Genomic DNA, 24,871 nt, shown 5'->3' with positions numbered 1-24,871 from the left:
CCTCCCCCGGCCGCCGGCGCCCCGCCGCGCTCCGCCGGCCCCCCGAGCCCCTCGGCGCCCCTCCGCCGAGCGCAGGCAGCTCCCGGCGCGGCCCCGCTCCGCCTCTGGCCCCGGTTTCCGGGAGGGGCCCGCGGCCCGGCCCTCGTCCGCGGCCACGGCCGGCCGCCGCCGCCGCCATGGTGCCCCAGCAGCTGCGCCTCGGCGCCGCCGTGAGTGGGGCCGCGGAGGGAGGGAGGGAGGGAGGGACGCGGGGAGGGCCCGGGGTAGGGGCCCGCGGCGGGCAGGCCTCGGGCCGCACGGCGGCGGGGGCTGTGCCCTTGCGGGGCCCGCGGCCTGCCGGGTGGCTGTGGGAGGGGAAGGGGGGAAGGGGGGAAGGGAAGGGAAGGGAAGGGAAGGGAAGGGAAGGGAAGCTTTTAGGGCGTGAAAGTGGCTTTGGAAGTTGCCTACGACCAACCCAGGCCTTCCCTCAGTGTCATTTTTCACGGCGGAACCCCACAAACCTCTGAGTCCCACTGCCGTAGCCTGCTTGCTGTTATTTACCTTTTACTTTTTTTTTTTTTTTAGTTTGAGAGTTTTAATAAAAACCTTTGCAAAGAGGCTGTACTTTGTGGCTTTTCTCTTTGTTAGGAGCGTTCGCCATGCAGTATGTGCAAACACATTTCATAATCGTTTTTTTGTGAAGCTAATTGAACGTCCTGTCAATTTTTTTTCCACCCGAGTGGAGGTTGCAAAGTCCCAGCAAAGCCTGGAAGATGACAGGAAGGTGCAGGAGCACTTAGCATGGAGGCATTCGGATCCTTGTCTGTTGCGCTCAGTTTCCTGTCAGTTTCCAGCCTTCAGCTCCTTGCAGCTCTCTCCTGGATCCTGGACTCCCCCCTTTAGGCATTCCCAGAGCAGTTTGTGTGTGCCAAAACGAGCAGTGTGGCCTGCCTGGGGCTGGGCACGGACAGGAGCACAGCCCTGTGAGCTGGGCAGGCAGAGGGAAGGCTGAGTGATGCCTGTGACAGGAGCTGTGCGATGAGGGGCCACGACTTGGGATTTTGTGTGTAGGACTGTGTTGCCTTTTTTTTTTTTTTTTTTACATTTTCAGTTCAGCTGTAAATCAGGAGTCAACATGAACAGCTCTAGATGTGCCCATTTCACTAGTGTGCCTTTACCTCAGTGAAAAGGGTTGAAAGAGGGTTAAAGGGTTTGCACCCTTTTCTGGATGCCAGTGCCTCCTGCAAATGCAGTGCTGGGGAGCCCACAGTACCATGTGTTGACATCAACAGTTGACATTTCCTGTCTGCCATCAGACACGTGCAGTGTTAGTACATTTACTGTGTGTAAATTGCTAGTTTATAGGAGCTCTAATTTAGTTGGTGCTTTGCAATAAGTGAATCCAAGATGTTGGGATTACTTAACTGTCAGTGATTTAAGTGTATCCCAAAGTACACTTGTTTTAGTACTTGTTTTACTTTTGTGGTTTCAGTTTGTAGTGGTGTTTGGAAAAAAAAAAAAAAGTCCAACATTGGTGCAGAAGATAAAATACTCAAATAAGTTATGTAATTTTCAGATTCACGCTTTGATAAAATGTTTGGTAGTTACTTATTTACTAAAGGCATAATTAGGTTTTGAAAAAAAAAAAAACGAAAGCAACCGTGATATGAGAGGGTTTATCAAGTAGTGGAAGTAGTTACTTTAAATTTTCTTGACAATTTTGCATGACCATACTTACATATGCATCTTTTAAAATCTCTTAGTTTGGACACAAAGCTTTGTTATCTGCCTGTCTTTTACTACAGTTAAATATGAAATAAATTTTACGTATTCTGGATTGGGTTGTTTGCGGGGTAGGGGAGAAATCAGTCCTGAAATTTCATGTTAAGCAGGTGTCTGTTTACACTTTCCTTCAGAGAGACAGAAGTATTCATGAGATTCTTTGTTGGAGTCCATTTTTATGTCTTACCTAAAAGTCAGGTCATCTTGGTACCGTCCTGAGGCATGCAGGGCAGTCAGTAATTGCTCAGTCTGGGTCTCCACGAGTGCCTTCAGCGCTGCTGGAGCTGCTGATGCATGAACACAGCTTTGGTGCAGTACTTGTCTGTGCACACAAGGACTGGTATACACACCACAGGACTGCTGCCGTACTGTGCCTTCAGAGACGCATTGGTTTAAAAGTATTGGTACATCGGTCAGGGGTGGTTGGTTTTCTTCACCCTGAATTTATCTTTGAACTTTTTATGAGATCATTTGTTGTAACTTGGATGAGTGGTTTGATCTGGCTCATGTGTAGTTTTAGAACACTTTGCAGCTGGACAGCTAGAAGGAAGATATGAGATTATGAGTGAGAGAGAGGAGGTGGGATCGACTGAAGCCAGTGCTTCCACTGAGAGAACTGCATATGTAACTGTATGCTGAAAAATGGAGGTGACAGATTTGGGCTTTAGCTAGTGCTTGTTCATTTTGATGGCATTAAGATATGGGATTATTATTATTATTTAATAACATAATAAGTAATAATGGTCCAAAAATGTGTGGGAAAAATATTTAATTTCGTGATATGAATGTTGTGCCGATTAAACTGTATGCTTTTGTAGGCATCTTATTTTGTATTTAGGTAATCATTTCAATCAGCTTTCCAGATATTTATATAAGATCTAACAATCTCGAATGTTGTACCACAGCCCAAGAAAAATTTTTGCTCATCCTTGTTTATTATTTTTAATGTAGGCACGTCATTTTTTGTCCTCCAGCCTTCTGAAAGAGTAGCTCTTGGGGAAAATACTCACCTTTTCTGTATAAGAGATTGTTTGAAAGACCAAAAGTGTTTTAGCATCTTTTTTATCTGCATCTGTTGAGAGATGTATATAAATTGTTTATATAGTGATTTTTGACAGGTTGACAGTGTCTGTGAGAAACCATAGTTTCTTTGTCCTATGTTATTTAGAAAATTTTCTGCTTTGTATGTTGCATATGATTTGGTTTAAACATATGTGAGAATTTGCACTTGATTGTGTGCTTAATGTCTTTTATTTATTCATGATGCACAGTACTGATTTCTAGTTATGCCGTATCCGTATTATTCTAGCAGGTATATTGACTGCATTGTCATTTATTTATTTCCAGGCGCGTGGCCATGGCGGCTATGATTCTGATTTCAGTGATGAGGAGAATGGAGAGAAGTCTGTGCAAAAGACTAAAAGGTAATGTAGTACAGAATTAATACTTTACATTGTGTGTTGTGTACAAATGGTCTATTACTGTGTAGAAAATTATGCTGTGGTATGTAAAGTCTGGTGTTGAACTGATTTTTGAAAAATCAACCTCAGATTCCAGCATTTCCGCACACCAAGCTTGCCAAAGCATGTTGTCTCCCAGGGACAACTGATTAAAATCTGTTCTGCCATGTCCATCTGGTGTCTATGTGCCTCTCGGTTCTTGGAGCAGTGTGTTTCATTTTTCTGAGCACTAGCATGAACTGCTGGAGTTTGGCTGCTCCCTTCACTTCACTGTGATCCATCAGGAAACGTGAAACTGCTAGGAAAGCAAGGCAAGAGAGGCCAAGTAGCAGCAGGCTTTGTAGATATAAAACACCTGCTTGGAGGAAGTGAAGAACTGCTGCTACTTGTTTATTATTTTGCTTTTTTTCATTGGGATAGTTAATTTTCTTCATATGGTGCTGTGTTTTGGATTTAGTGCTTAGAAATTAGTGCTGAAAACACGTTTTAGTTGTTGCAGAGCAGTGCTTGCACACAGAGGCAAGGTCTTTTCTGCTTCTCATGCTGCCCTACCAGTGAGGAGGCTGGGGGTGCACCAGCAGCTGGAAAGGGACGCAGCCACGACGGCTTACCCCAGCTGACCAAAGGGATGTCCCATACCATATGATGTCATGCTCAGCAATAAAAGTTGGGTGGAAGAAGGAAGAAGGGAGGATGTTTGGCGATATGACACGTGTCTTCCCAAGTAACCATTATGCCTGCTGGAGCTCTGCTTTCCTGGAAGTGGCTAAACATCTGCCTGCTGATGGGAAGCAGTGAACGAATTCCTTACTTTGCTTTGCTTGCATACTCACCTTTTGCTTCACTTACTAAGCTGTCTTTATCTCAACTCATGAGTTTTCTCACTTTTATCTTTCCTGTTCTCTCCCCCATCCCACTGGGCAGGAAGTGAGGAAGTGGCTGTGTGGTACTTAGCTGCCTACCAAGTTTAAACCACTACAGTCATTTAATTTATGAAGAGACCTGGGAATTGTATTGGTGAATTAATTGGTACTCAATCCTTGCAATGTAACGACATATCTCTTATTTGAGACCATTTTGCCAATTCTTCCATTGGTTTGCAGAAGTAGTGAACTTGAATTTTGTAGTCTGATCTTATTATATCATTAAGATTTTTATTTATTTATTTATTTTGCTTTGGCACCATAATCCTTGGACACTTTCTGCACCATACTAAACATTTTGCCTACATTATACATACATTTCTCATACCTTCTCCTGCCTCTTCCTTGCTTTGTTATTAGACTTTATTTAAGAAGGCTTTCTGGAAACTTTCCTAGGACTCTTGCATATTTTCCTTTGTAATGAAATTGAAGGAATGGTTTTCTAGTGTTTACATTCTGGGAAAAAGTCAGTGTTTTAATCATTGGAATAATAGAAGGCATTTATTTTATAAATATGGCTGTTCTCCAGTAAAACAGTGACTAGTTTTGTTCAGTTTTGATTTTCTTTAAAAGGCCATTACACATTACGCCATTCTGCTTCCTAGGTGGAACTAACCATCAGGAGCCTTTCAAAAATATCATTGCTACCCTTGTTCTGGCACACTGCTGCTGATTCCCAGTAGGGCTCTAATGTGGGTTCACTGCATATGTGTATATCTTTTTCTTACTCTATGATGATATTATTTTCACTTTAAGGAAAATAGTAGTCTTAAGCTTTTTCTGTATTGCTGTTTTATGGAATCTCCTTATGGGAATTTTGTGCCTACAGATCCTTTTGAGCAAATGATATGCTTAGTTTCTAGAGTCCTGTATCCCATAGCTTGGAATATAAATTCCCTGGCCAGCTGGCTACAGGTTTCTGACTTCCTTTCTTTCTGCCAGCTGGTAATTATGGAAAAATCTTTTTTTCTTCACTTCTACTGAGGAATGAAACTAACTAAATATACCTTTTACTAAGCTGAAGTGTATCACTTTATATTTAACTTTTATTACTTTGTTAAATTTGAATGTATTTTTAGCTGGCCACTGACATGTATGGTTCACAAGACAGTACTTAAATAAGTTTTAAATTACCATGCTTGCACTAAGAGAGGCAGAACTGTTTAATGAGGTGTTGAGACATTAGCATGAAAGGATAGGATAGTGTTATTAACAGTCTCTCTTATTCAGTGAACATATTGTCCTTTCTTTTTCTACTGGGCTGTGAAGCCTAGATTTATAAAGGGCTTGAAATGTAGAGTTAAATAGACAGAAACCGTAGAAACTAGCATAGCAGGTTTTGTTACTTGAGTTAGTGCAAAGTTTGGATATGGAAATGCTATTGCTTATGGAAAGTTTTTGACTAACATTTCTCCCTTTTTTTCTCCCTTATCTGTAGCACAAAGGAAGAGAGCCTTCTGGTAAAGCCATTCCAAAAAGCAAAACAAGGCAATGTGGCTCACAGACAATTTGCAGCTGAAGAATGGGATAGGTATCTTTAATCTGATGCTCTTGTGAGGCTTTTTTCCTTAATGTAAAGGTAACTTTCACTCAAACATATTTGTTATTAACAGGGAAGAAGCAAGAAAAAGAAGATTTCACTTGATAGCGATGGATGCTGTATCCTTCTATTTAATTTTTCTTCAACTTTGACAGTGGGGCAGAGGTTATCTGTTTTGTTGAAATACTTGGATATCTTGGTTATTGCAGCAGTTGACAGTGCAGCATCAGACACTGAGTAGTTCTTCAAATTAGGTTCTTTTTGTAAACCATCTCATGCTTGTAAAGGAGACATATGTTAATCAGTCCCCCTGATGTTGTGGACAGTTGTTATTCACAGAGAAGCCCTTATTTTCTAGAGTAACTGCAAAACTCATTGTGTAGAGACTCATACGTTTCTGCTAGCGTTTTTGAGTGGTGCCTATTTAAGACCTTTACTGTCCCGTAATTTTAACTCAGTGACTCAAATACTAACACAAGATTGTATGTTGTATTTAATGCATTTCATTGTGCCAGTTAAACCTGCTGTGTTTGCTTCACAAATGCCCATTCTGAGCACAGTACTCGAGGTGCGGCCACACCAGAGCAGAGTACGGGGGAGCAATCACCTCCCTGGTCCTGCTGGCTGCCCCTCGACCCAGCCTGTCCAGGTCTCTCTGCAGGGCCTTCCTACCCTCTGTCAGAGAGATGCTTACCCCAACTTGTCATCTGCAAACTTACTGAGGATGCAAATATTTATATTATGTTTTAAACCAAAGCAGTAGTACTAAGAAGCTGTTCCGAATTACAGCTGAAGATTTAAACTAGCTTCTGTATATATGCTTATAGAGCATTTTTGGAGAAGAAAGACAATTTTATAAACTTCCGGCAGCTGGTTGAGGTTTTAAAGATGAATTTGCCTTGAAGTTCAGTATTTGGAAGATAGCTTCTATAAGAGGTTATTAGGTAAAAGTTGCTAATTAATTCCTTTCTTTCTGGAAATTACCAAAAAATTTTTGAGAAAAAAAATCTTTCTGCTAAGTATATAAAACATTTTTATTATTATTTTTGTTTTAAACTAACAGTAAAATAATTTAAATACTGAAACAGAATCCTTAATTGCTTTATTCAGTATGAAAGACATAAAAAGTTTGTGAATGACTACATTTTATACTATGGTGGCAAAAAGGAGGATTTCCGACGTTCTGGGTAAGAACCGTTAGCAGTCTTTCCCCTGATGTCCTCAGAACCCCCTTGTTACACAAAGCTGTTAAACTGTATCTTCAGGGGAAGAGAGGGATGTGTGTGTGTATCAAGCTACTAATTATTTTGGTCACAAGTAGTAAGGATAGTCATTGCAAATATCTGGAGCACAAACTTGCCTTGTTTCATTTTCCATCATTTTTATAAAAGAACTTACCATGAGCTGAATTAATTCCTGGTTTGTTATGTAAAAGGAAAGATGACAGGTGAGCATTAATTGAAGATGTGTTGAGAAATATCTGGCAGTACCTTCAAAGTATCAGTCTGGAACATTTTTCAAATCTTCAAAGTTGCTACCCATTGTCCAGAATAATGATATCCTTCTTTAGAGCTATCCATAACTGTCTTCAGAAAAAAGAATTTTCAGACAGAATTATGTCATCCACAGTTTCAGTGACCATTTAGTACTGTGGATTTTTCATTTGGGAAATGGTATACCAGGGAGTAATACATTTTTTAATGGTTTTATTCCATAGTAATTCCTTTATACAGTGAGGTAGAGATAAAAACGATGAATACTGATGTTTACCAAATTACTATGTGACTGACTTTTCATGTTAACGTTATATCGTACTAAAATAAAATTGCGTTCTTTTACAGAGCAAATGACAAGACGGATCTTGATGTTATAAGAGAAAACCATAGATTCCTGTGGAATGAAGATGATGAAGCAGATATGAATTGGTACCTGGAACTATTATATAAAACATAGTATTTTTAGATCACTTTGTACTAAATTTATGGTATCCCCTATTTATTAAGAATTACTGTTCATACTTAGTGATCATTCTTTGATCTTTAATGCAGTTAGAAATGAAAGACCTTTAAGAGGTTTAGTAATATGACTTAGTGGCAAAATGAATTGGTGACAGAAAGAAGGAAAAAGTATTTGTGCATTCTCTGAGATGACTGTTCTGAAAATCCTGAAGGAACCCTTTCTTTAAAAAAAAAAACAAAACCAACAACAAAAAAAACACTTTAATTTGTGATTTTGTAGGTATATTTTAGATGCATTTTCCTGCTTTTGTGGAAATTGCCTCTTATCTCAAAGAGTGTATTTCTTTTGCATTTCTAGCTCTACAACTTGTGTTCTTCAGATGAAACAAAACATCTTTTTCTGGTTAATGTCATTAAAATATAAAATAAATAGTATTATGTTCTATATTTAATAAAAATAATACCTTTTTTTTTACAGGGAGAAGAGACTTGCAAAGAAGTATTATGATAAATTATTCAAAGAATACTGTATAGCAGATCTCAGTAGATATAAAGAGAATAAGGTACGTTTCATTATTGTAAATCATCTTGGTTTTAAAGTATGCCTTTTTTTTCTTACAACACTGTATATGTTGTGAAACCAGATTGTTAGTACCCCTTCCCTAGAAAGAGAGTTGAGAGAAACTGTCAGGTTATTTAATAAGCAGCAGCAGTTTTGAATCCAAGCATTGTCACTGCCCCAAAAATGTGCTTCTGTGGGAATAGAAGCATTTCTCTCTGATAGGGTTTTATGAAGAGGTACATTGTGTGTAAGAAAGGCACAAAATGCAGAGAGGCTGGGGAGAGAAGGCTAGAGGGGTTTGTCTAGAGAGAAGCATTTGATGAAGCCTAAAAAAAAAGTTGGGAATGTTACTGTTTAAAAAAAAAAAAAAAGTCTAAAGAGAGATAGTTTTGTACTTGAAGGGTGGCTGAAACAATTTTGGATATGCTTGTTCTAAAGCAGTATCTGTCACTGGTTCTTCTTTTCTGTTTATGGAAACAAGATTTGTATTTTTTTTGTAAATAAATAAAATTTCTTAATAGAACCAAACAAATTCCAAGACCAGTTTTCCTTCTTAGCCAAAACAGTGTTTGTTGTTTCCAAGTTTTTGACTAACCTTTCAATCAAAAAGAGTATGTGAATTTTGTATTGTAATTTTGCAAAGTGTTGCTGAACTCAAATGCCTATTAGTGTTGTTAGCACATAGTAACAACCCAGCCCTGCGAACAGTGTCTATATAAAGTTCTTTGAGACTATTTATAGTATTGAAAATTACACTCACTGGTAAATATTTGCAAGGACTGGGCTTAAACTCTAATATTAGGCAGAAAAGAGGACAGCCTTCTAAAGATGAGTAAACAGAAAAATACAAAATTAAAATATTTTATTTTCCTACAGTTTCATATCCCTCTATATCCTGTCCCCACCCCCGCCCCAACCTGAGTTTCCCTTGAGCATGCTTACAGATTTTGTTTCTTTTCTTACTGTGCCAAGTTTCCATATGCTTGCTATCTTTTGTGGGAAACTCTTTTGCCCCAGTTTCCTATTTTTGTGTGTGTGTTGTGTGAACAGTATTCCCTTGTCAGACTTCAAATGTGACTGTCCTAACTTTGAGGTCACTCTGAATTCCTGTTTATGCTAGTAAGTCATTACCTATATTTTTGGAACTGCCATTTCAGCGTAAGTGATACATCAGGTAATTTGTTCTCTTTATTAGGTTAGGCTTTCTGTCCTCAGATATGTTCTGACTATGCAAGAGTCCTTTCTCCATTCTTGATTATTGATTTATCCATGCCCATGCTTGGTACAGAAGGATGCCAAAAGCAAGTTTTTTTTCTTGGAGTCAGAAATAGGCTGCTGATCAGTTCCCGTTCACACCAACGGAATGCAGCCTGTGCTTTCAGATTTTTTCTGCCTTGATTCTTTTTCTGTTTTCCAGAAACTGGAGGCAGTTATCTTTAGCCCCTCGTGCCTTCTGTTTTGCAGTGCTGGTGCTATGAGAGGTGTAGGGTGGATGGCAAGCTTCTAAGCTGGTCAATCTTTTGTTTCATAGTTGATGATGCTTCTTTATATGCTGTTAGGTGGTGCTAAACTTGGCAATGAGTTTTTTTGCGTGTGTGTTTTTATCTATCTATCTATAAAAAGCTTTTATCAAAAAACATAGTTTGAGACTTGCCCATACATAGTCATCTGTCTTTTCACACGTATAATTGTTTTTCTACTAGACAAAATTTTCTAGCCAGCTAATTCTTCTACAGACCTACGCATAGAGATTGTAGTTAAGATCTCATTTAGAACATTTCTTTTGAGAAAATGAACTCAGTTTTCCTAAATAGTGGATAATGGTAAGTATCATTTTCGTGGGAAGCACCCTGCTGAGGTCTGAAAAATCAGCAGACCATCTTACCAAAGACAAGAAGCTCAAAAAGCAAACAATAAGAAGCCTCATATCTCCTGTGTACAGCTTCATTAAGTTGATATTCTTTGTTAAAGGAATTGCTGGGCCCAACAGCATGCAAGGGGCAAGGCTGCTGCAGCTCCCTGCACCCAGTTCCAACCAGTAATGAGGCTGAAAATGTATTCCTCGTAGGCACCCACACAGAGCACATGTACACCCATATAAGTGTATAATAATTATAGTTATTATGTACATACAATGTACATACAGGATCATCCACACAGATTGCAGACATGAGCACAGAGCACTCACACAAAGACAGTACCAACGGCATCGTCCTGCTCCTTACTTTTACTCTGCACTTTTTCTTCCCCAAAGCTCTCAGAGTCCCTCTCTGCCTCTAGTTCATTCCCTAAATGTCCTGTAATAAATCCTGTGCAGTCCCAGAAAGCTTTTGCCCTGTGTGCCATGTTGTGTCTCACCCCTCCATCTGAAAGTGATCCAGAGAGCTGTTCCTGATGGCTCATTATGATGGGTTTCACACCTGGACAATGGGGCTGATGGTTCTGCCTGGACAGCCCTGGCAGTTCATTCCTCTGGAGTTGGTACCTTGGGTTCCTAACCAATGTTGTCCTTCTGTACCCCTCTGGGGTTGGGGAGGTACACCTTTGATGGCCTGCTGGCTCCTGTGACGGCCCTTGAAGCAGCAGGGGACAGGGTATTATTTGAGTTCTTTTTACTGCCACTGTCTCTCTGTACTTCTTTAGGGGGTGTAGATGAGCTTTTACCAAATTTAGTTAGCTTTTCTCAAATTAGTTCTTCCTAAAATTACACACCTGCAGTCAATAATAGAAGTTCATAGCCAGTTTTTAGTAACCTAAACATGGAGAAAAAGAGAAAGACCAAAGCTTATGTTCAATGAGGAAGAAGTCCATTCCTCCTCATCTGCATCTTACCTCATTACCATGAAGGTGCACTGAATAAGGAAACATCTCTGGCAGAGTGACAACTGAACACCAAGGTTTTTTTTTAATGGTGCAACTCTCACAGTTTTGCTGCATCAACAACAAACTCTGCATTGCACACAGAGGGTTACATTATTTTTTTTCTTTGCATGTCATCATTTCCTTTGCTTTTAATTTTACTGAGCAATGCCAAGGTGGTCTTCTGATATGAGGCTGCTTGTAGACATTGGATAAGTGTGCTTTGACAACTTTTGCCTATGGTGTGTCTGCTACTCGTTACATTTCCCTAGATCAGAGTTACTTGAGGTCAAGGTTGTCTTTGTACCTCGGTGCATCTTGTCTGCAAGCTTTGAGGATGATAAATGACCATCTGTGTATTGTCAGATATTTTAGCTCTATTGTCAATTTTGCTGTGCAGTAAGGGAGAGCGTGAGAGTGCTCTGCATATAAGTTTTACTTTGTTAGGCATTAGACTAGAAATGTTCTGTTTTCTTAGCCTTTGTATTTTTCCAGAAGGATTCTTATTTGCTGTCTCTGCTTTGTTTTGTAGCTCAACAGATTGGAAATGTCTGTCATTTGCTAAAAAATGAAATCCATCTGACACCTGGTCATTAAACAGAATATTTTATTCTTTTGTTGTGTTTTTTTTTTTTTTTTTCCCCAGACCTTTTTCAGATTTCTAGGCCAACTTGTCTTTCACTTGGTAATGTTAATGTTCACTTTTGTCAGTATAGAAGGTTTTTCTGTGAAAAGAAAAATATTTAAAATATCTGTGGCATTTTTCCACAGTTTTCTTTAAATTTATACCTTTCGTCTTTTCTGAAAGATGTCACTGTGGACATGTTAGTTGTTGCTGCAGCTAATAAGTATTATGAAAGCAGTCTGTATTCAATTGAGAATTTTACTCTTTATGGATATTAAAAGATCTTTCACATTTTTTTAAACATCATTTCTTCATAAGTTAGCCATTTGATAGTCCCATAAAAAACATTTTGGAGTTGCTTGACTGAGTCTTGGTCTACCTTGAAGGTAGAGAAATAGCTCATTTAGTATCTTGCTGAACTCATTTAACGAGGAAGGTGAGACAGAATAACTGCTTCTGCTTTCCTTCGTTTTGCAGGCTGACTATTGATGAACCTACCCTAATTTTTAATTTTTCTATGTAGTTTAATCTGTTCCTGGTATTTTGGTTTAGTTAGAGGACTTAAGTTGTTGCTTCATTTTTATTTTATTGGTTTCTTCTTAGCCTTTTTTGCTCTCCGTCATTTGCCATTAGTTGGTGGAATAGTGATGGGCAAAAATTGAATTGCAGATAAGGACAGGTTTCATCCAAGCAGTAAACTGGGCTTCTGGTTGGTGGTTCTGGCTGCCTATTTTCTTGTTATTGTGGTCTCTTTTTTTCTTGATACTGTTGCAGAAATACTCTGTGAAGGATATCAACTGATTTATATCATAACAGGTCATGTTAGGACTGGGAGAGAAAATGCAGAAAAGTACTGAAGTAGCAAAAGGGTGCATGGATAACTTGGTGGCTGGGGAAGTGGCAGAGGGACTATAAAAAAGCATTTCACTCATTATAGCCTGCAGCACACACATGCAAAATTGATGCCAAAATACTGTTGACATTTAATCTTAAACTTGCAATATTTTTCAGTTGTATTACAAGCTTTTCAGAATTGGAATACCCTTTAAAACAGGAATAAAAAAACACTGTAGATCAACTGTTGATTTCCATTACTGGTTCTGTATTTACAAATATGCTTTACATTCTGTTTTCATTTAACTCCTCAGCAGAGTTCTTGTTTGTGTTTTTTTTTTTTTCACTATTGATTAATTTTTTTTTGACTCAAGCATAAGTGGTTTAACTGGTACTTTAGACCACATTGCAGATGGACAAGCACCACCTGATCCAACCTCAGCTAATTATCTGATAGCAGAAACCTGATCTTCTGTGTGTTTTTTTGTTTTTTTTTTTTGTTTTGTTTGTTTGTTTTTACAAAAGCGAAACCAGTATATATGAAAACTTTGTTTATATTATAAAACAAATTCAAAAATTAGTGGATTGATTTCAAGAGTCAAATATTGATATTCAAATTTTTAGTTTTCTTAGACATCTCTACATAATATATTGACTTGAGAAAAATCAGTACAGACAAAACATTTGAGTACTGATGCTTTTCTACTCGATTTTTCAGCTTTGGTTATTAAGGTGCAAAGTATTTATGAGTCTGTAGCATGTTCTTAAGAGCCAGAACATTTGCTACTCCATTTTTTCCAATGTTCTTTGAATGACATATTATTTCTCATGAAAACTCCCTACTGATGCCCTTCAGATAAGGAATTATTATGGTTTATTTAAAAAAAAAAGGCAATAAAGACTACACGGATTAAAAGATACCTAGGCTCTGCGCAGTGTTTAAAATAAGAAAAAAAAAAAAAAAAAAAAACCTTTAAACCAATCCAATATATTACAGAATGCATGTCACTGCATCTTGGAAAATGCACGTTTGTGTGGGTTCAGTCTTTGGGTGCCTCAAGGGCAGCTTTGTATTCCAAAGGATGCTTTGGAACACAGGTGCCAGAGATGGGCTTTACAGCCATTTGTCCCCTACCTCTGTAATTTTGGAAACCTTGTCCCTCCTTCTCCCCTCATCGTGCCCACCCTCACCCCCCTAACTTTTAACATGAAGTTCAGCATTTTCTGTGCTTTGCTTACAGAGAAAGAATTTTATTTTATCTTCTTGTTATCACATGTTCATGAATTTTAAATGAAAATACAAAATAGCCCTTTTTGGAGAAGTTGTATACCACTGAGGTTTAAAATAAAATAGTTTTGAGGTTTTGAAAATAAAATAGTTTTTCCCAGGCTGTTCTCAGACCTTTCCGTCTTTGATCTTTTCACTAGACTACTTGGCATTTTGAGAGGATGAAGCAGATTCTACTGGAAAACAAAAACAATAGCTGGGTTATCTTCAGGTGAAGTTTCTAGGGAATGTAAAGGGAAATATAACTTAGCTGTTCCTTTTGTCATAGTATTTAGGGTGTGATAGGTGATCCATTGGTTTGTGGTCATATGCCTTTTCAGTATTCCAGTGGTCTTCTCAGTTTTTAGTGTGGACAAAATCACAATGAAGTATTTAATAAAGCCAGTCTATCCCAATTTCCCATTTGTTCTTCTGCCTGCTATGAAACATTTTAAAAAGTTATTCGCTATCAAACACAGCATCTACTAGAATTTGAATTGCATGAGTAAGTTGGGATACTTCTGGTAAGCAGAAGGAGAGAGATACTTTTAATTAACAGATAAATTAAATTTTAGTAACCAGAATTTAATGAATGAAACGCAGGACATCAGTCACTGAAAATAGGCTTTATATTATTGAATACATTGACTGTTCAAAACTGATTTTGTTTCTTATCATAACAGTTTGGATTTAGATGGAGACACGAGAAAGAAGTAATTTCAGGAAAAGGTAATAATGCTCTCTTTCATTTTATATTGCATTTTACCTTGCCTTTTGCTTCTCTTGTTTCTTTTCAACATAATTTTTTTTTGACAGTATTTGACAATTTATGCTGATAAGTGTATCAGATGGTGATAGACAATAAATTGATGTAACTGTTTACTTCACTGTTTTATTCCACATAGCTCTAGTGTGCATGCTAATCTGCATAGATTATTTTTTTTTCTATAGAATCGTAAAGGTTGGACAAGACCTCCAAGATCATCTGGTCCAACCATCCCCCTACCACCAATATTACCATATCCCAAAGTAACACGTCCAGCCTTTCCTTAAACACCCCCAGGGACAGTGACTCCATCACCACCCTGGGCAACCCATTCCAATGCCTAACCACCCTAAGAAATTTCTCCCAATTTCCAACCTGACTGAACCTCCCCTGGCGCTACTTGAGGCCAGATAGGCCCTCCTATTGCTACTTATCTGCAAGGAGAAGCTGACCCCTAGGTCCCCACCACTTCCTTTCAGGTAGCTGTAGAGAGCAATAAGGTCTCCCCTGAGCCTCCTTTTCTCCAGCCTAAATTAAGAGAACATGTAATTTACTTTCACAAGGTCAAATTTGTAATGGACACCAACATAATGCATTTGGTAATGTAGAATGTCATGGATATATTTTTCAGCTGCTTCTCTCCAGTAGTTCTACATTAACTTAATAGTCTTTGATACCTTTAATTGAAGTCTCTGAATTCTTTTCTCAAAAGATATTTTTTTTAGCAGTTTTTCCAGTGTTGTTTTGGAACATGTTAACTTCGTAATTAAAGTACTGCACACGACATCTGTTTCAGGCTAACCTGGTTTTGAAACCATCAGTGAGAATGGTTGTCATCTCTTCCTATTCTGTCTATAAATCAGTAACTTATTCTAGCTGATTCTGTACGTGGGTTGATAGCATTGTATTACTGGAACTTGCACAGTGGTCCTCATTTCATTGCCTAGGGGCATGGAGTTTTCAAGTAACTGAACAAGTAAATTATGTGAACGTATTGCTGTTCCTGGGGGTAGAATGCTCATACACCTATGCAGTTTTCAGGAGTCATGCATGCACATGCAAGATAATTGAGTGGAGTGATACTGTTGATCAGAAAAGATCTGTAAACAGTTCTATTTATTATTATGCGTTACAAGAAGTTAGAAATACAATGCTGTTGTGTTTTTTGTTGTGTTTTTTTTTTACATCATGTTTCTAAAGGTAGTTGTAGTCATACGTTGCTTTCAGCACTACAGATTATGTTAACAGGTACCTAAATTTGATACAGTTGTATGTCTTATTGAATGAACACTTTTAAAAGATAACAAAAGTTAAATGAGAAATTCATAATTTATGAATTATTGTGACTTCATGAGGGAGAAAAGAATTTAAAGATGCATTGTGCTTTTAATACCTGATACACTATATTTTAAAATGCAGGAGAAAGTGCAGAATTACATGTTTTAAGCTTTCTAATGAAAAGTATAAAGCTTGTAGAACAATTGGAACGTAAGAATTGAGAAATGGTATCTCTCACCACTGAGGGGCGCAAGAATCCACTGTTACCTAGCGTATGAGATGCTCTGGCAAAGTGTAGTTTGAAGTGGTTATTTAAGAAAGACATGACTAATGTCTTTCTTTTGCTATTTTCTAATATAAGTCAGTAATATAAATTACTTTAATTAAAGTGTAATAAAGCATTAATACCTACCTTAACCTGGTCAGCTATGTATGAATGAATTATGATTCATATTTTAAAAAGGAGAGTATGTGCTTAATTTAGCTGTGACAGTAATAGTGGTGCTGAGAACCGCCGCTGGTGGATTGAGTTATGGTTTGGGGTATGTTAAGAAGGGAACATAGAGATGGGTTATTCACATTTGGTTGCTTTGTTTTACATGCCTTTCTTTGTAAGGTCATGGGGAAGGAGAGTTAGGGTGAGTGAAAGGGGGTTGTAACGATCTCTTACTTCTTTGAAAAAAATACTTTTAATGCTTTTATGACATTCTACAGTGATAAATACTATTGAAAAAAACTTCACGAACAGTAGAATTATATATTCAAGTCAGGGCTTGAGCATGTGTTTTAGGCATTGCAGTGTGAAAGAAGAGGTTGAGGAAAGCCTGGCCATTTGTATACATATATGGTATGGAGTAAGGATCTTCTAGGAAAAAACAAAACAAAACAAAAACAAAAACCACCATCATTTAAAATATTTAGATCGTCATAAATATATGTATATGTATAAAGTCACAGAATTATGGTGACCTACACAGTAAAGTCCTGGCTTACCTAGCAGTTCATTCCTTGCCTTAGCAATCTGAAGATACTGATTTTTTTCAGAGGACAAGGGGAAAAAACAAACAAACAAACAAAAATAAAACAGAATTTGATTAAGTTCCCAAAACTCTTAAATAGTATAAATTTTTCCTTGTTGATTTTCATTTTTTTAATAATTGGTATAAATGATTCCTGATGATACAGGTTCCTGATAACCACACCTTTCATGGGGTTAAACATTTTGAAAATATATTAATTCAAAATTTTTATAATGGCAGAATATAATTGCAGAACTGAAGTATCTGAGGACACTTCCAATCCATTAGTTAGCAGCTTAAACAGAATGTTCTGAGGTTAATCGTTCACAAACAGTCCTGCTTGTGAGCCTATTAATATAGATCCTTACCACCAGCTCTGCATACAAATTAGTCCTCTGCAAAGTGAATATGTGTGTCTTTATTACTGCAGTATTGGGAACCCAGTGGTGTAAACAACATTGATTACATGTATGTTGTTTTAAAATTAGTGTTGTACTTAATATAATAAACCCAAGGAAACATTTAAAGCTGCTGCATGCTTTTTCACAGAATTAAATTTATTTTTTTAAGTATTGTTTTCCTTAAAGGAAAGTGTTTATGGAAAGTCACTAAAACACAAATTGTATGTCTAGTATATCAAGTAAATTTGTAAGGTAATAAGAATATGGACATCTTAATTTTGTTTATTCATTGTACATTGGATAGATTATGTCATTAAGGATGTATGGCTGAATTGCACCTGCTGATCCATCATGCTCTGATAAGTAAGTTATCATTTAGGGCATAGTATATATCCTAGTTCAGGATTAGGCTTTCCCCCCTCCCCCCCCCCCCAAGATCTTCCTTCCTCTATGCAATGTAAAAGGAAGTTTAAGTTGGTTTAAGTTGTTCTTTCTTTGCAAATATGCAATATGAGACAAGTATGATTGTTTTGTCATTATTAGTCATTGTTTCCTTAATCTAGGTTTTATTTTTAGTTTTGGGCTTTTTTTCTTTGAAAGAAAACAAAAGCAACAACTGAGCAAAACTGGAAATAACAACCCCATGCCTATGCATGTTAATCACTGAACCATGGTTTGCTATTTCTGATGTCTTTAAAGGTCAGTTTTCTTGTGGAAATAAGCACTGTGATGAGGAAGAAGGCCTGAAGAGCTGGGAGGTGAATTTTGGTTATGTTGAACACGGTGAAAAGAGGAATGCACTTGTGAAATTGAGTAAGTCAATCCTTCAAGGATATATAAACCTAAAAGAAAATGAGTATCCTGCTCTTGAAAAGCTATAGAGTGAGACCTAATGATAATGATACTAGTTCATGAAAAGTGGAAAATAAGCTGTAGAATAGGAGATAATTTTGTTTGATTAATTAAAGGTAGTAATGGTCTTGATTTGTTGAGAATGGCTACTATTGTTATGTATGACAAAGCTGTTACAGGTTGAGCACTTCATCCTGTATAATTCATGATGTCATAAAATTAGAATAACTTATAAGCTATTTTCTATACAGGCATGTCTGGGTTTATTGGACAATACTGACTTGCAAGGAAAGTTCATAATTTTCATTGCTTAATTATGTGGCTTAGGAGTCTTTAGGGCTTCGGAACAGTCAAGTTTTTGCACATCTTCAGCTCAACTGAGGTTATTTTTACATCTTTTGTTTTATTCCAAAAAGTCTAGCTTTAATTAACTTGCTTCCTTTTCTATTCTTGTCTCTTGAGTGGGGTTTTCTTATTCAGTACATTTTGCTATACTCAGCAGATAATTAAACTTAGAACAATTGACACAGTTTTTCTACGTAAAAGAAGCTAATAGTGTTTTTTCTTTTGTGCACAAAACACTCCAGGTGGCAACACTTGGTCTCTGGTGAAGATGTAAGAGACTTGTGGATCTTCAATATAACTGTAGAACAATTTGATCTGTTTATTAATAAGTTTTTATTAGTTGTGCTTATCGAATACATGGCTATGGTGTTCTCATTCTCTCTTTTTCAGGACTATGTCCAGAATGTTCCTACAAACTAAACTTTCATCACCGGTAATTAAATATTTTGAAAATATGGGGGCTGAATTATTGATATGTTGCTAGTATGAATAACAGCAAATAAGGATAAAAGTTCAACTAGACAATTAGAAACTTAATTGACACTGAAGTAGATTCTGTTCTGGAGTTCTTATAAAGTCATTGGCTTCACATTGTTGAGACTTACGTACTTTTGTGCTAATGAAAGTACAAAACTTCCCAAACTAGAAGAATCTTCCTTCCCCCAAAGTTTCCTTTTCTTAGTTTCAGCCCAATAGTTATTTTTCTCTTCAGAAAGTTTATGAAAAATACCATCCTTTTATTTTATCTTTTCCCATGTTTAAGATTTGGAAAGCTTTTCCTCTATTAAAAAATAGGATTATTACGTGTGAGTCAAACTGTGCTTTGAAATTCTGAATTTAAGTATTTGCTCGTCTTTGAGAATCACTCCTAATAGCAGAGAAAACTAAAATACTCAATTTGGAACCTACAAAATATGTGCATTAACACTTGATTTGTTTTTGATTATCGTCTGTAATTTTTTGAATTGCACAGCTTTTCCAATTTTATGGTCTTCTGGATCTTGAAGTGGTCTCAGTTGTACAGCTTAATCACTAAAGTGTCTAAAAAGCATGTGAAAGGAAAACCTTTGAGCTAGGAAAATACTGTTTCTGTTTTAAAGTAACAAAAATGAAAGGTGTGTCTAGATGGATTTATACATAAAAGGTAGTTTATTTTAAAAGATAATTCATACTCAATTTCATTAAAGTGCTGTGTAGGCACATATTAAGAATGACAATTAACTAACTGAGATTTGTTTGATTTGTCTTGTTTCTTTTTGGAACTAAAATTGTAAAACCACATGGATTCAAAAAAAACACGGTCAAGCATATTTTCCCTTAGTTGGCTTTAGAGTAGTACATACTTAGAAATAATTTTCCTGACTGTTCTAGATTAAGAAGCAGGAAATAAATCGTTATATTCATACAGTAAGCCTACATAAGTCACATGGAAAATAAAATACATGGGTTGTCGGTCTGCAGCAGTTTCTTAGGCTTAAGATTCTTCTGCGTCAGCTGATTTTTTTTGTTGTTTTGTTTAACTAATGATAAGCTTCAGAAAAAAATGGCAACTGTTTGAGTGAATTAAATACCTAAGATTTACTCTTGCTTGAAGGGTATATATACCAAAGAAGATGTACCTTTTTTTTTTTTTTTTTTTAAAAGGAGGAAAGAAATCAAAGCAAGCAAGAAAAGAGGCACAGCTGTACTGAGCTCTAAAGAACCAAAAGTTAAGAAGACAAAATTATCTCGTTCAACAAAAAAGAAGTCAAAAAAAAAGGCCCATAAAGGTACATTTAAATTTTAAACCTTCAATACTATTAAAAAAAAAAAAAAGAGGAATGTTAATTTTACCATACCTATATAGGTATGTATATAGATATGCAAAATATGTAGATATGCAGTTGTTTCTAGACTGTAACATAGGTAGTCAAAAAAATAAATTTTTTAGGTTAAAGAGAAAGGTTTATTTGAAAAAAAAAAGATTCATTTCTTACATTATATAGAGAGGAAGAACCTTTTGAAAAATGTTTATTGCCACAAAAATTTGTTCAAGAATTGGATATTATATTAGATTGTACGTTGTCCAAAAATCAGATATTGCATACCAGAGGGGGTTCTGAAGTACCTAATTCCTTGGGGAGTTGAAAGCATTTTGGAAATGTAAGATAACCTTTTTACACCACAGATCTTGGGATAACTTATTTGAGCTCAAACTGATGATCTTTGAACTTATGAAAAGAAATGCTTTGCTTCAGTGTTTGCTTTCTTTTTTTGAATGTAATTGAGTATGTATGCATGAGCACATGTTTATGTGTAATTTGTTGTAACAAGTATCCTTTGTAAACATTTTAAGATAACAGATAAAACCAAGATAAGCTTACTATTTTTTAAATTGTATTTGTGTTTCTTTCTAGATGAGGTTTCTTCAGAAGATTCAGATAATTCTGATAAAGGTAGAGTATTTCAATATCTTCTGCATCTTTATGTTTCTATAATAAGTTGTATTATTTCATATACATTTGTCATTGGTATTAGTTGTATTCACTGGCAGTTCTAATATTTGATAAGATGGTAAGAAGGCTATGTTGAAAACAAGCAGAGATAGTAAGGTTCAACATAATTACTTACAATTATTGGAGAAAATATAACAAATTTTAGGAAGAAAATCTTTAAGGAAAGAAGAAAAGTGTGGTTGGATACACAATGAAAATAGTCCAAAAAATAAAGGGGTAGATTGTTCCAGAAAAAAGCAGATGGTGCAACAATATCCCAATTATTGTTAATAATTGCACGGGTCTAGGTACGTAAATATGTGCCGTGTAAATAAAGTACTTTTCTAATACAGTGAGTACTACAATTCCTTTCATTGAACAATAGAAATATGTACTGAATACACAAAATTAATAGGAGAGCAGTGGGAGAAGACACCATGCCAAATAAATTCTAGGCTTTAACCAAAGTCTTCCAGCTATCACCATTAGTACCTCAGAGATCCATTGCAGATGGATGTGCTCAGAGTCTCAGTGACTCCTTAGGCAGTGGTTATCTTTGTATCTCAGTAATTCTAGTACCCAATTTCTTTTCTGGTGAAATAAGCCCCATCTTCTGGTCATACTAATTCATGCCGCAGAGTCTCAAGAAAGGACTGAATGTTTCTGTTTATTGCTGTGCTGTGCAATATACTTTGAGGAATGTCCTAGATAAGGAAGGATACAGGATAGAGATACAGGAAGACCCAAAGCAGTTTTCTGAAAACTCGGATCTTGCCCAAAGTCTCTGTGGAAATCTTTATTGAAAGATTTAGAATGGTGGTGGGTTTTTTTGGTTTTGTTTTGGTTTTTTTTGTTTGTTTGTTTTTTGTAAGTCTGTAAGTTAAGTCCCTGATAATGAGACTTTCTTGTTTTTCACTCCTTCTGTATACTTATGTGGAACAGTTATGTAATCTATATTTTCTGGCAATTTCACTGATACATTACCATTGATGTGTCATTCAAGTAGTAAAGTAATTCATTCATTTAATATCACAAATTATATTGTAATACAACTGTATTGTAATAAAGTGGTTGTTATTATAAAACTTTCATTTTACAAAGTACTATACTGCTGTTTTATCAAGATCAGTGTTCTGACATGATTTTTACTATGTTTGGCCAAAATATCAATTACTGATACCTGAGTCTTCTTGGTGCTGTATTGAATAAGACTAGAAAATGTTTTAATTTTTACTTCATTCAAAGTAAAGCGTTTTTTTATTCTCGGGGTTAAAATGAAAAGTTTCCCCTACCTACTTACTCTTATTATAAATAAGTAAATAAATAAATTCATTCAAAACTTATTACTTAAGCACTCTAAATTTTTTAACAGATTCAGATAACAGTGATGTGCAAGACGGTCCTTCAGATGCTGATTTTTGGAAAGGTCCTCTGCAAGAAACAGATGAAAAATCACGGTTAGTTCATCACAGTTAACTTTTATCTGGTATTGTGACCATCTAGAACTGCAAAGGCAGAGACTGAGTGTTTTAATGACTCTGACATTTAAAGTTATGTCAAATCTCCTTCTGTGTAGTGAATCTAGGAATGTTTTTTTATATAAGAGGACACACACACAGCACTGGAGGAGAAACCTTTGTCAAGCTGCTACATTACCACTGCTGTATTATCTGCTACTGTCCTGTTAACTATTTTAGAAGTAAATCTTGACAGTCAAATCACTGCTGTTGTACAGAAGAGGAAATGTGAAGGGTATGGGAATGTATTGAATAAGTCAAAGTGATCTATACTGGGTACATAATTCAGACATATTCTAACCAGAAATCTGCTAAATGTTTTTCATACAAAGATTTATCTCCTAGATACAGATCAAAAGCAGAACTTTCTTTGACATATTTTTATTTTTCTGCAGGGAAGAAGAGTTTGATGAATACTTTCAAGACTTGTTTCTCTGAGACTTGAAATTGATGTAGGTTGATTTTCTTCATGAATTGTCTAGATGAGTATCTGGAAATTGATTCACAATTAGAGACCATAAACCTCTTTCTGACAACGTACCTTTCCCACGGTCACTCCATATGAACCATCTGACTGGATTATCTTTGCAGAAGGCTTCAGGGCTAAAAGCTTTCTTTTTCTTGTGGTAAGCTGAATATTCTTGAAATATGAGAAATATTTTTTCAGTTCATAGCAAAAGATTTATGACACCCTATCGTAAAAATCGGAAGAAGGTAAACAAGCAAGAAAATAGTTTATTGACAGTATACCACAGAAGTAGGCTGTTCTTTTTTTTATCCCAAAATTCAGTTGCCAGATTTTTGTAAAGGGCATTTTAGAAGATTCTGTTACTGGTTTAAAAACATACACTTTATTGTATCCGTGTTTGTAATTTATTAAACAAGAGTTAATAGCCTTGAAGTTATCAGTCATGTAGACTTCAATATTCAGGTATTAGCCTGTGTAAGTATTTTTAAATGCCATTAGAGAAGTTCATTTTTGTCAACAGTGTATTTTACTTGAATTTAAGTAAATCATATCTGAAATGTCTCCCCTGCTCTTTAAAAAGTTTTCATTGTGACCTTGTTTTAAATTTTATTTATAATATAATGTGACTAGTAATTCCACTCCTTACTAAAAATCTGAATGGCTGTTGGAATCTTTGATTTAATAAAGTGTGTGGCTTGCCACTGAAGAAGTACACGTAGCTTGTATGTTATCTGTGGTTTCTGATCTCCTTAGCATTGATAGAATGTTAATCCTTCTTTAAAGTGTAATCCTGAATATACAAGTAAAGAATGTGTAGTGCTTGAGAAACCTACTGGATTCATCTCTGTTTTCAAATTGAAACACAACTTTAAGCATTCTTTATTGCATATTTCCAAAGAAACAGTCTGCACATGAATAGTTACGGTGGCCATTTTCTTTGTTGGATGAAAATTACTTTAGATAAAAAGGACAAACCCTTTTGAATTAAGTGTTCATGTAATACAAGCTGAGGAATGTTAATATTATAGAAAATATATTTTTATAGTGCTTTCCACTGTAGATCTATTTGTAGAAAGTATTTATGGTAAGTATTTTATGTGGAAAATGTAACAGAGATGGTTGCAGTGTATTTATGAACATATTACATGCACTCATAATGAGTAGACAACTATTTACAAGTATTTCTTAACATAATTACATTTTAGACAGTTTTTACTTACATAATAGATGACAGTACAAGGACGTATTTAGTGTGTCCTTGAATAACAAATAAAAGTAGCCTTGCATGAAGGCTTCTTTAGGTAAGAAGGTGGATTTAAAGGTTAATTCTCTGTCATCGTGCAAGCTTGGTTGAGAGCCAAATCCAATCTGCAGCAATCTGCTTACATGTATGCAACTTGCCCAAACGGGCTTTTGTAGAATGTGTTGCTCTATTTGTTGCTGCAAGTATTGCATATTAGGTGTGTGTTCTGGATAGCTAACTCTGTTTTGAGGCCTCAAAATATGTTTATAAAATGTTACAGCATATATATTAAATACATCATTTAATACAGTTTGAATAAAATTACATGATGAAACAACCTTGGAGTAGCTTTCTTTTGTATCTACATTTAATACAGAATAATACACAATATCCAGTTTTATATCATAACTACATTTGCATAAAATATTTGGCCCATTTATAGAGATGTAATAAGTGGGAAACTTTTAATTTTGAGTGATAGTTGCACACAGTATCTATCTTTGTACAGCATCTTACAGAGGTATATAAACAGGCAAATCTTTCCATCACTCTCCCTTCTCTTGATGTTGAGGGCCCTTCAGAGAAAAAAAAAAAAAGAAGTGTATGGTTCTGCTTTGTTTAAAGGGGGCAGGATTGAGTCTGTATGCCAAACTCGTTTCTTGCAGGAATTGTCTTTGATATCCAGATCCTCTTAGGATTGGAACTGGTTCCAGTGAAT

General features: G+C 36.2%; 1 protein-coding gene across 3 annotated transcripts; it reads left to right on the top strand.

Annotated features, from left to right (window-relative positions):
- The first annotated feature begins 16 nt into the window (after positions 1-16).
- On the top strand, positions 17-24,490 carry LOC106041821 (protein FRA10AC1 homolog). 3 transcript variants are annotated; one of them, XM_067000988.1, is made up of 14 exons: positions 17-209; positions 3,109-3,185; positions 5,583-5,675; positions 5,758-5,803; positions 6,795-6,871; positions 7,526-7,609; positions 8,121-8,205; positions 14,473-14,518; positions 17,953-18,066; positions 18,841-18,883; positions 20,095-20,219; positions 20,847-20,885; positions 22,297-22,381; positions 22,837-24,490. In XM_067000988.1, the coding sequence occupies exons 1-14, from the start codon at positions 177-179 to the stop codon at positions 22,877-22,879; spliced, it is 990 nt and encodes a 329-aa protein (XP_066857089.1). In that variant the 5' UTR covers positions 17-176; the 3' UTR covers positions 22,880-24,490. The 3 variants fall into 3 exon arrangements, with proteins under 3 accessions (XP_066857089.1, XP_013045913.3, XP_013045987.1); XM_013190459.3 differs by lacking the exon at positions 17-209 and adding an exon at positions 1,163-1,306; XM_013190533.3 differs by lacking the exon at positions 17-209 and adding an exon at positions 2,389-2,409.
- The last annotated feature ends 381 nt before the right edge of the window (positions 24,491-24,871 follow it).

The sequence above is a fragment of the Anser cygnoides genome, chromosome 7, assembly GCF_040182565.1.
Source record: "Anser cygnoides isolate HZ-2024a breed goose chromosome 7, Taihu_goose_T2T_genome, whole genome shotgun sequence".
NCBI lineage: Eukaryota > Metazoa > Chordata > Aves > Anseriformes > Anatidae > Anser > Anser cygnoides.
Note: the sequence above shows the minus strand (reverse complement) of the source record. Positions and strands in the feature narration are given on the sequence as shown.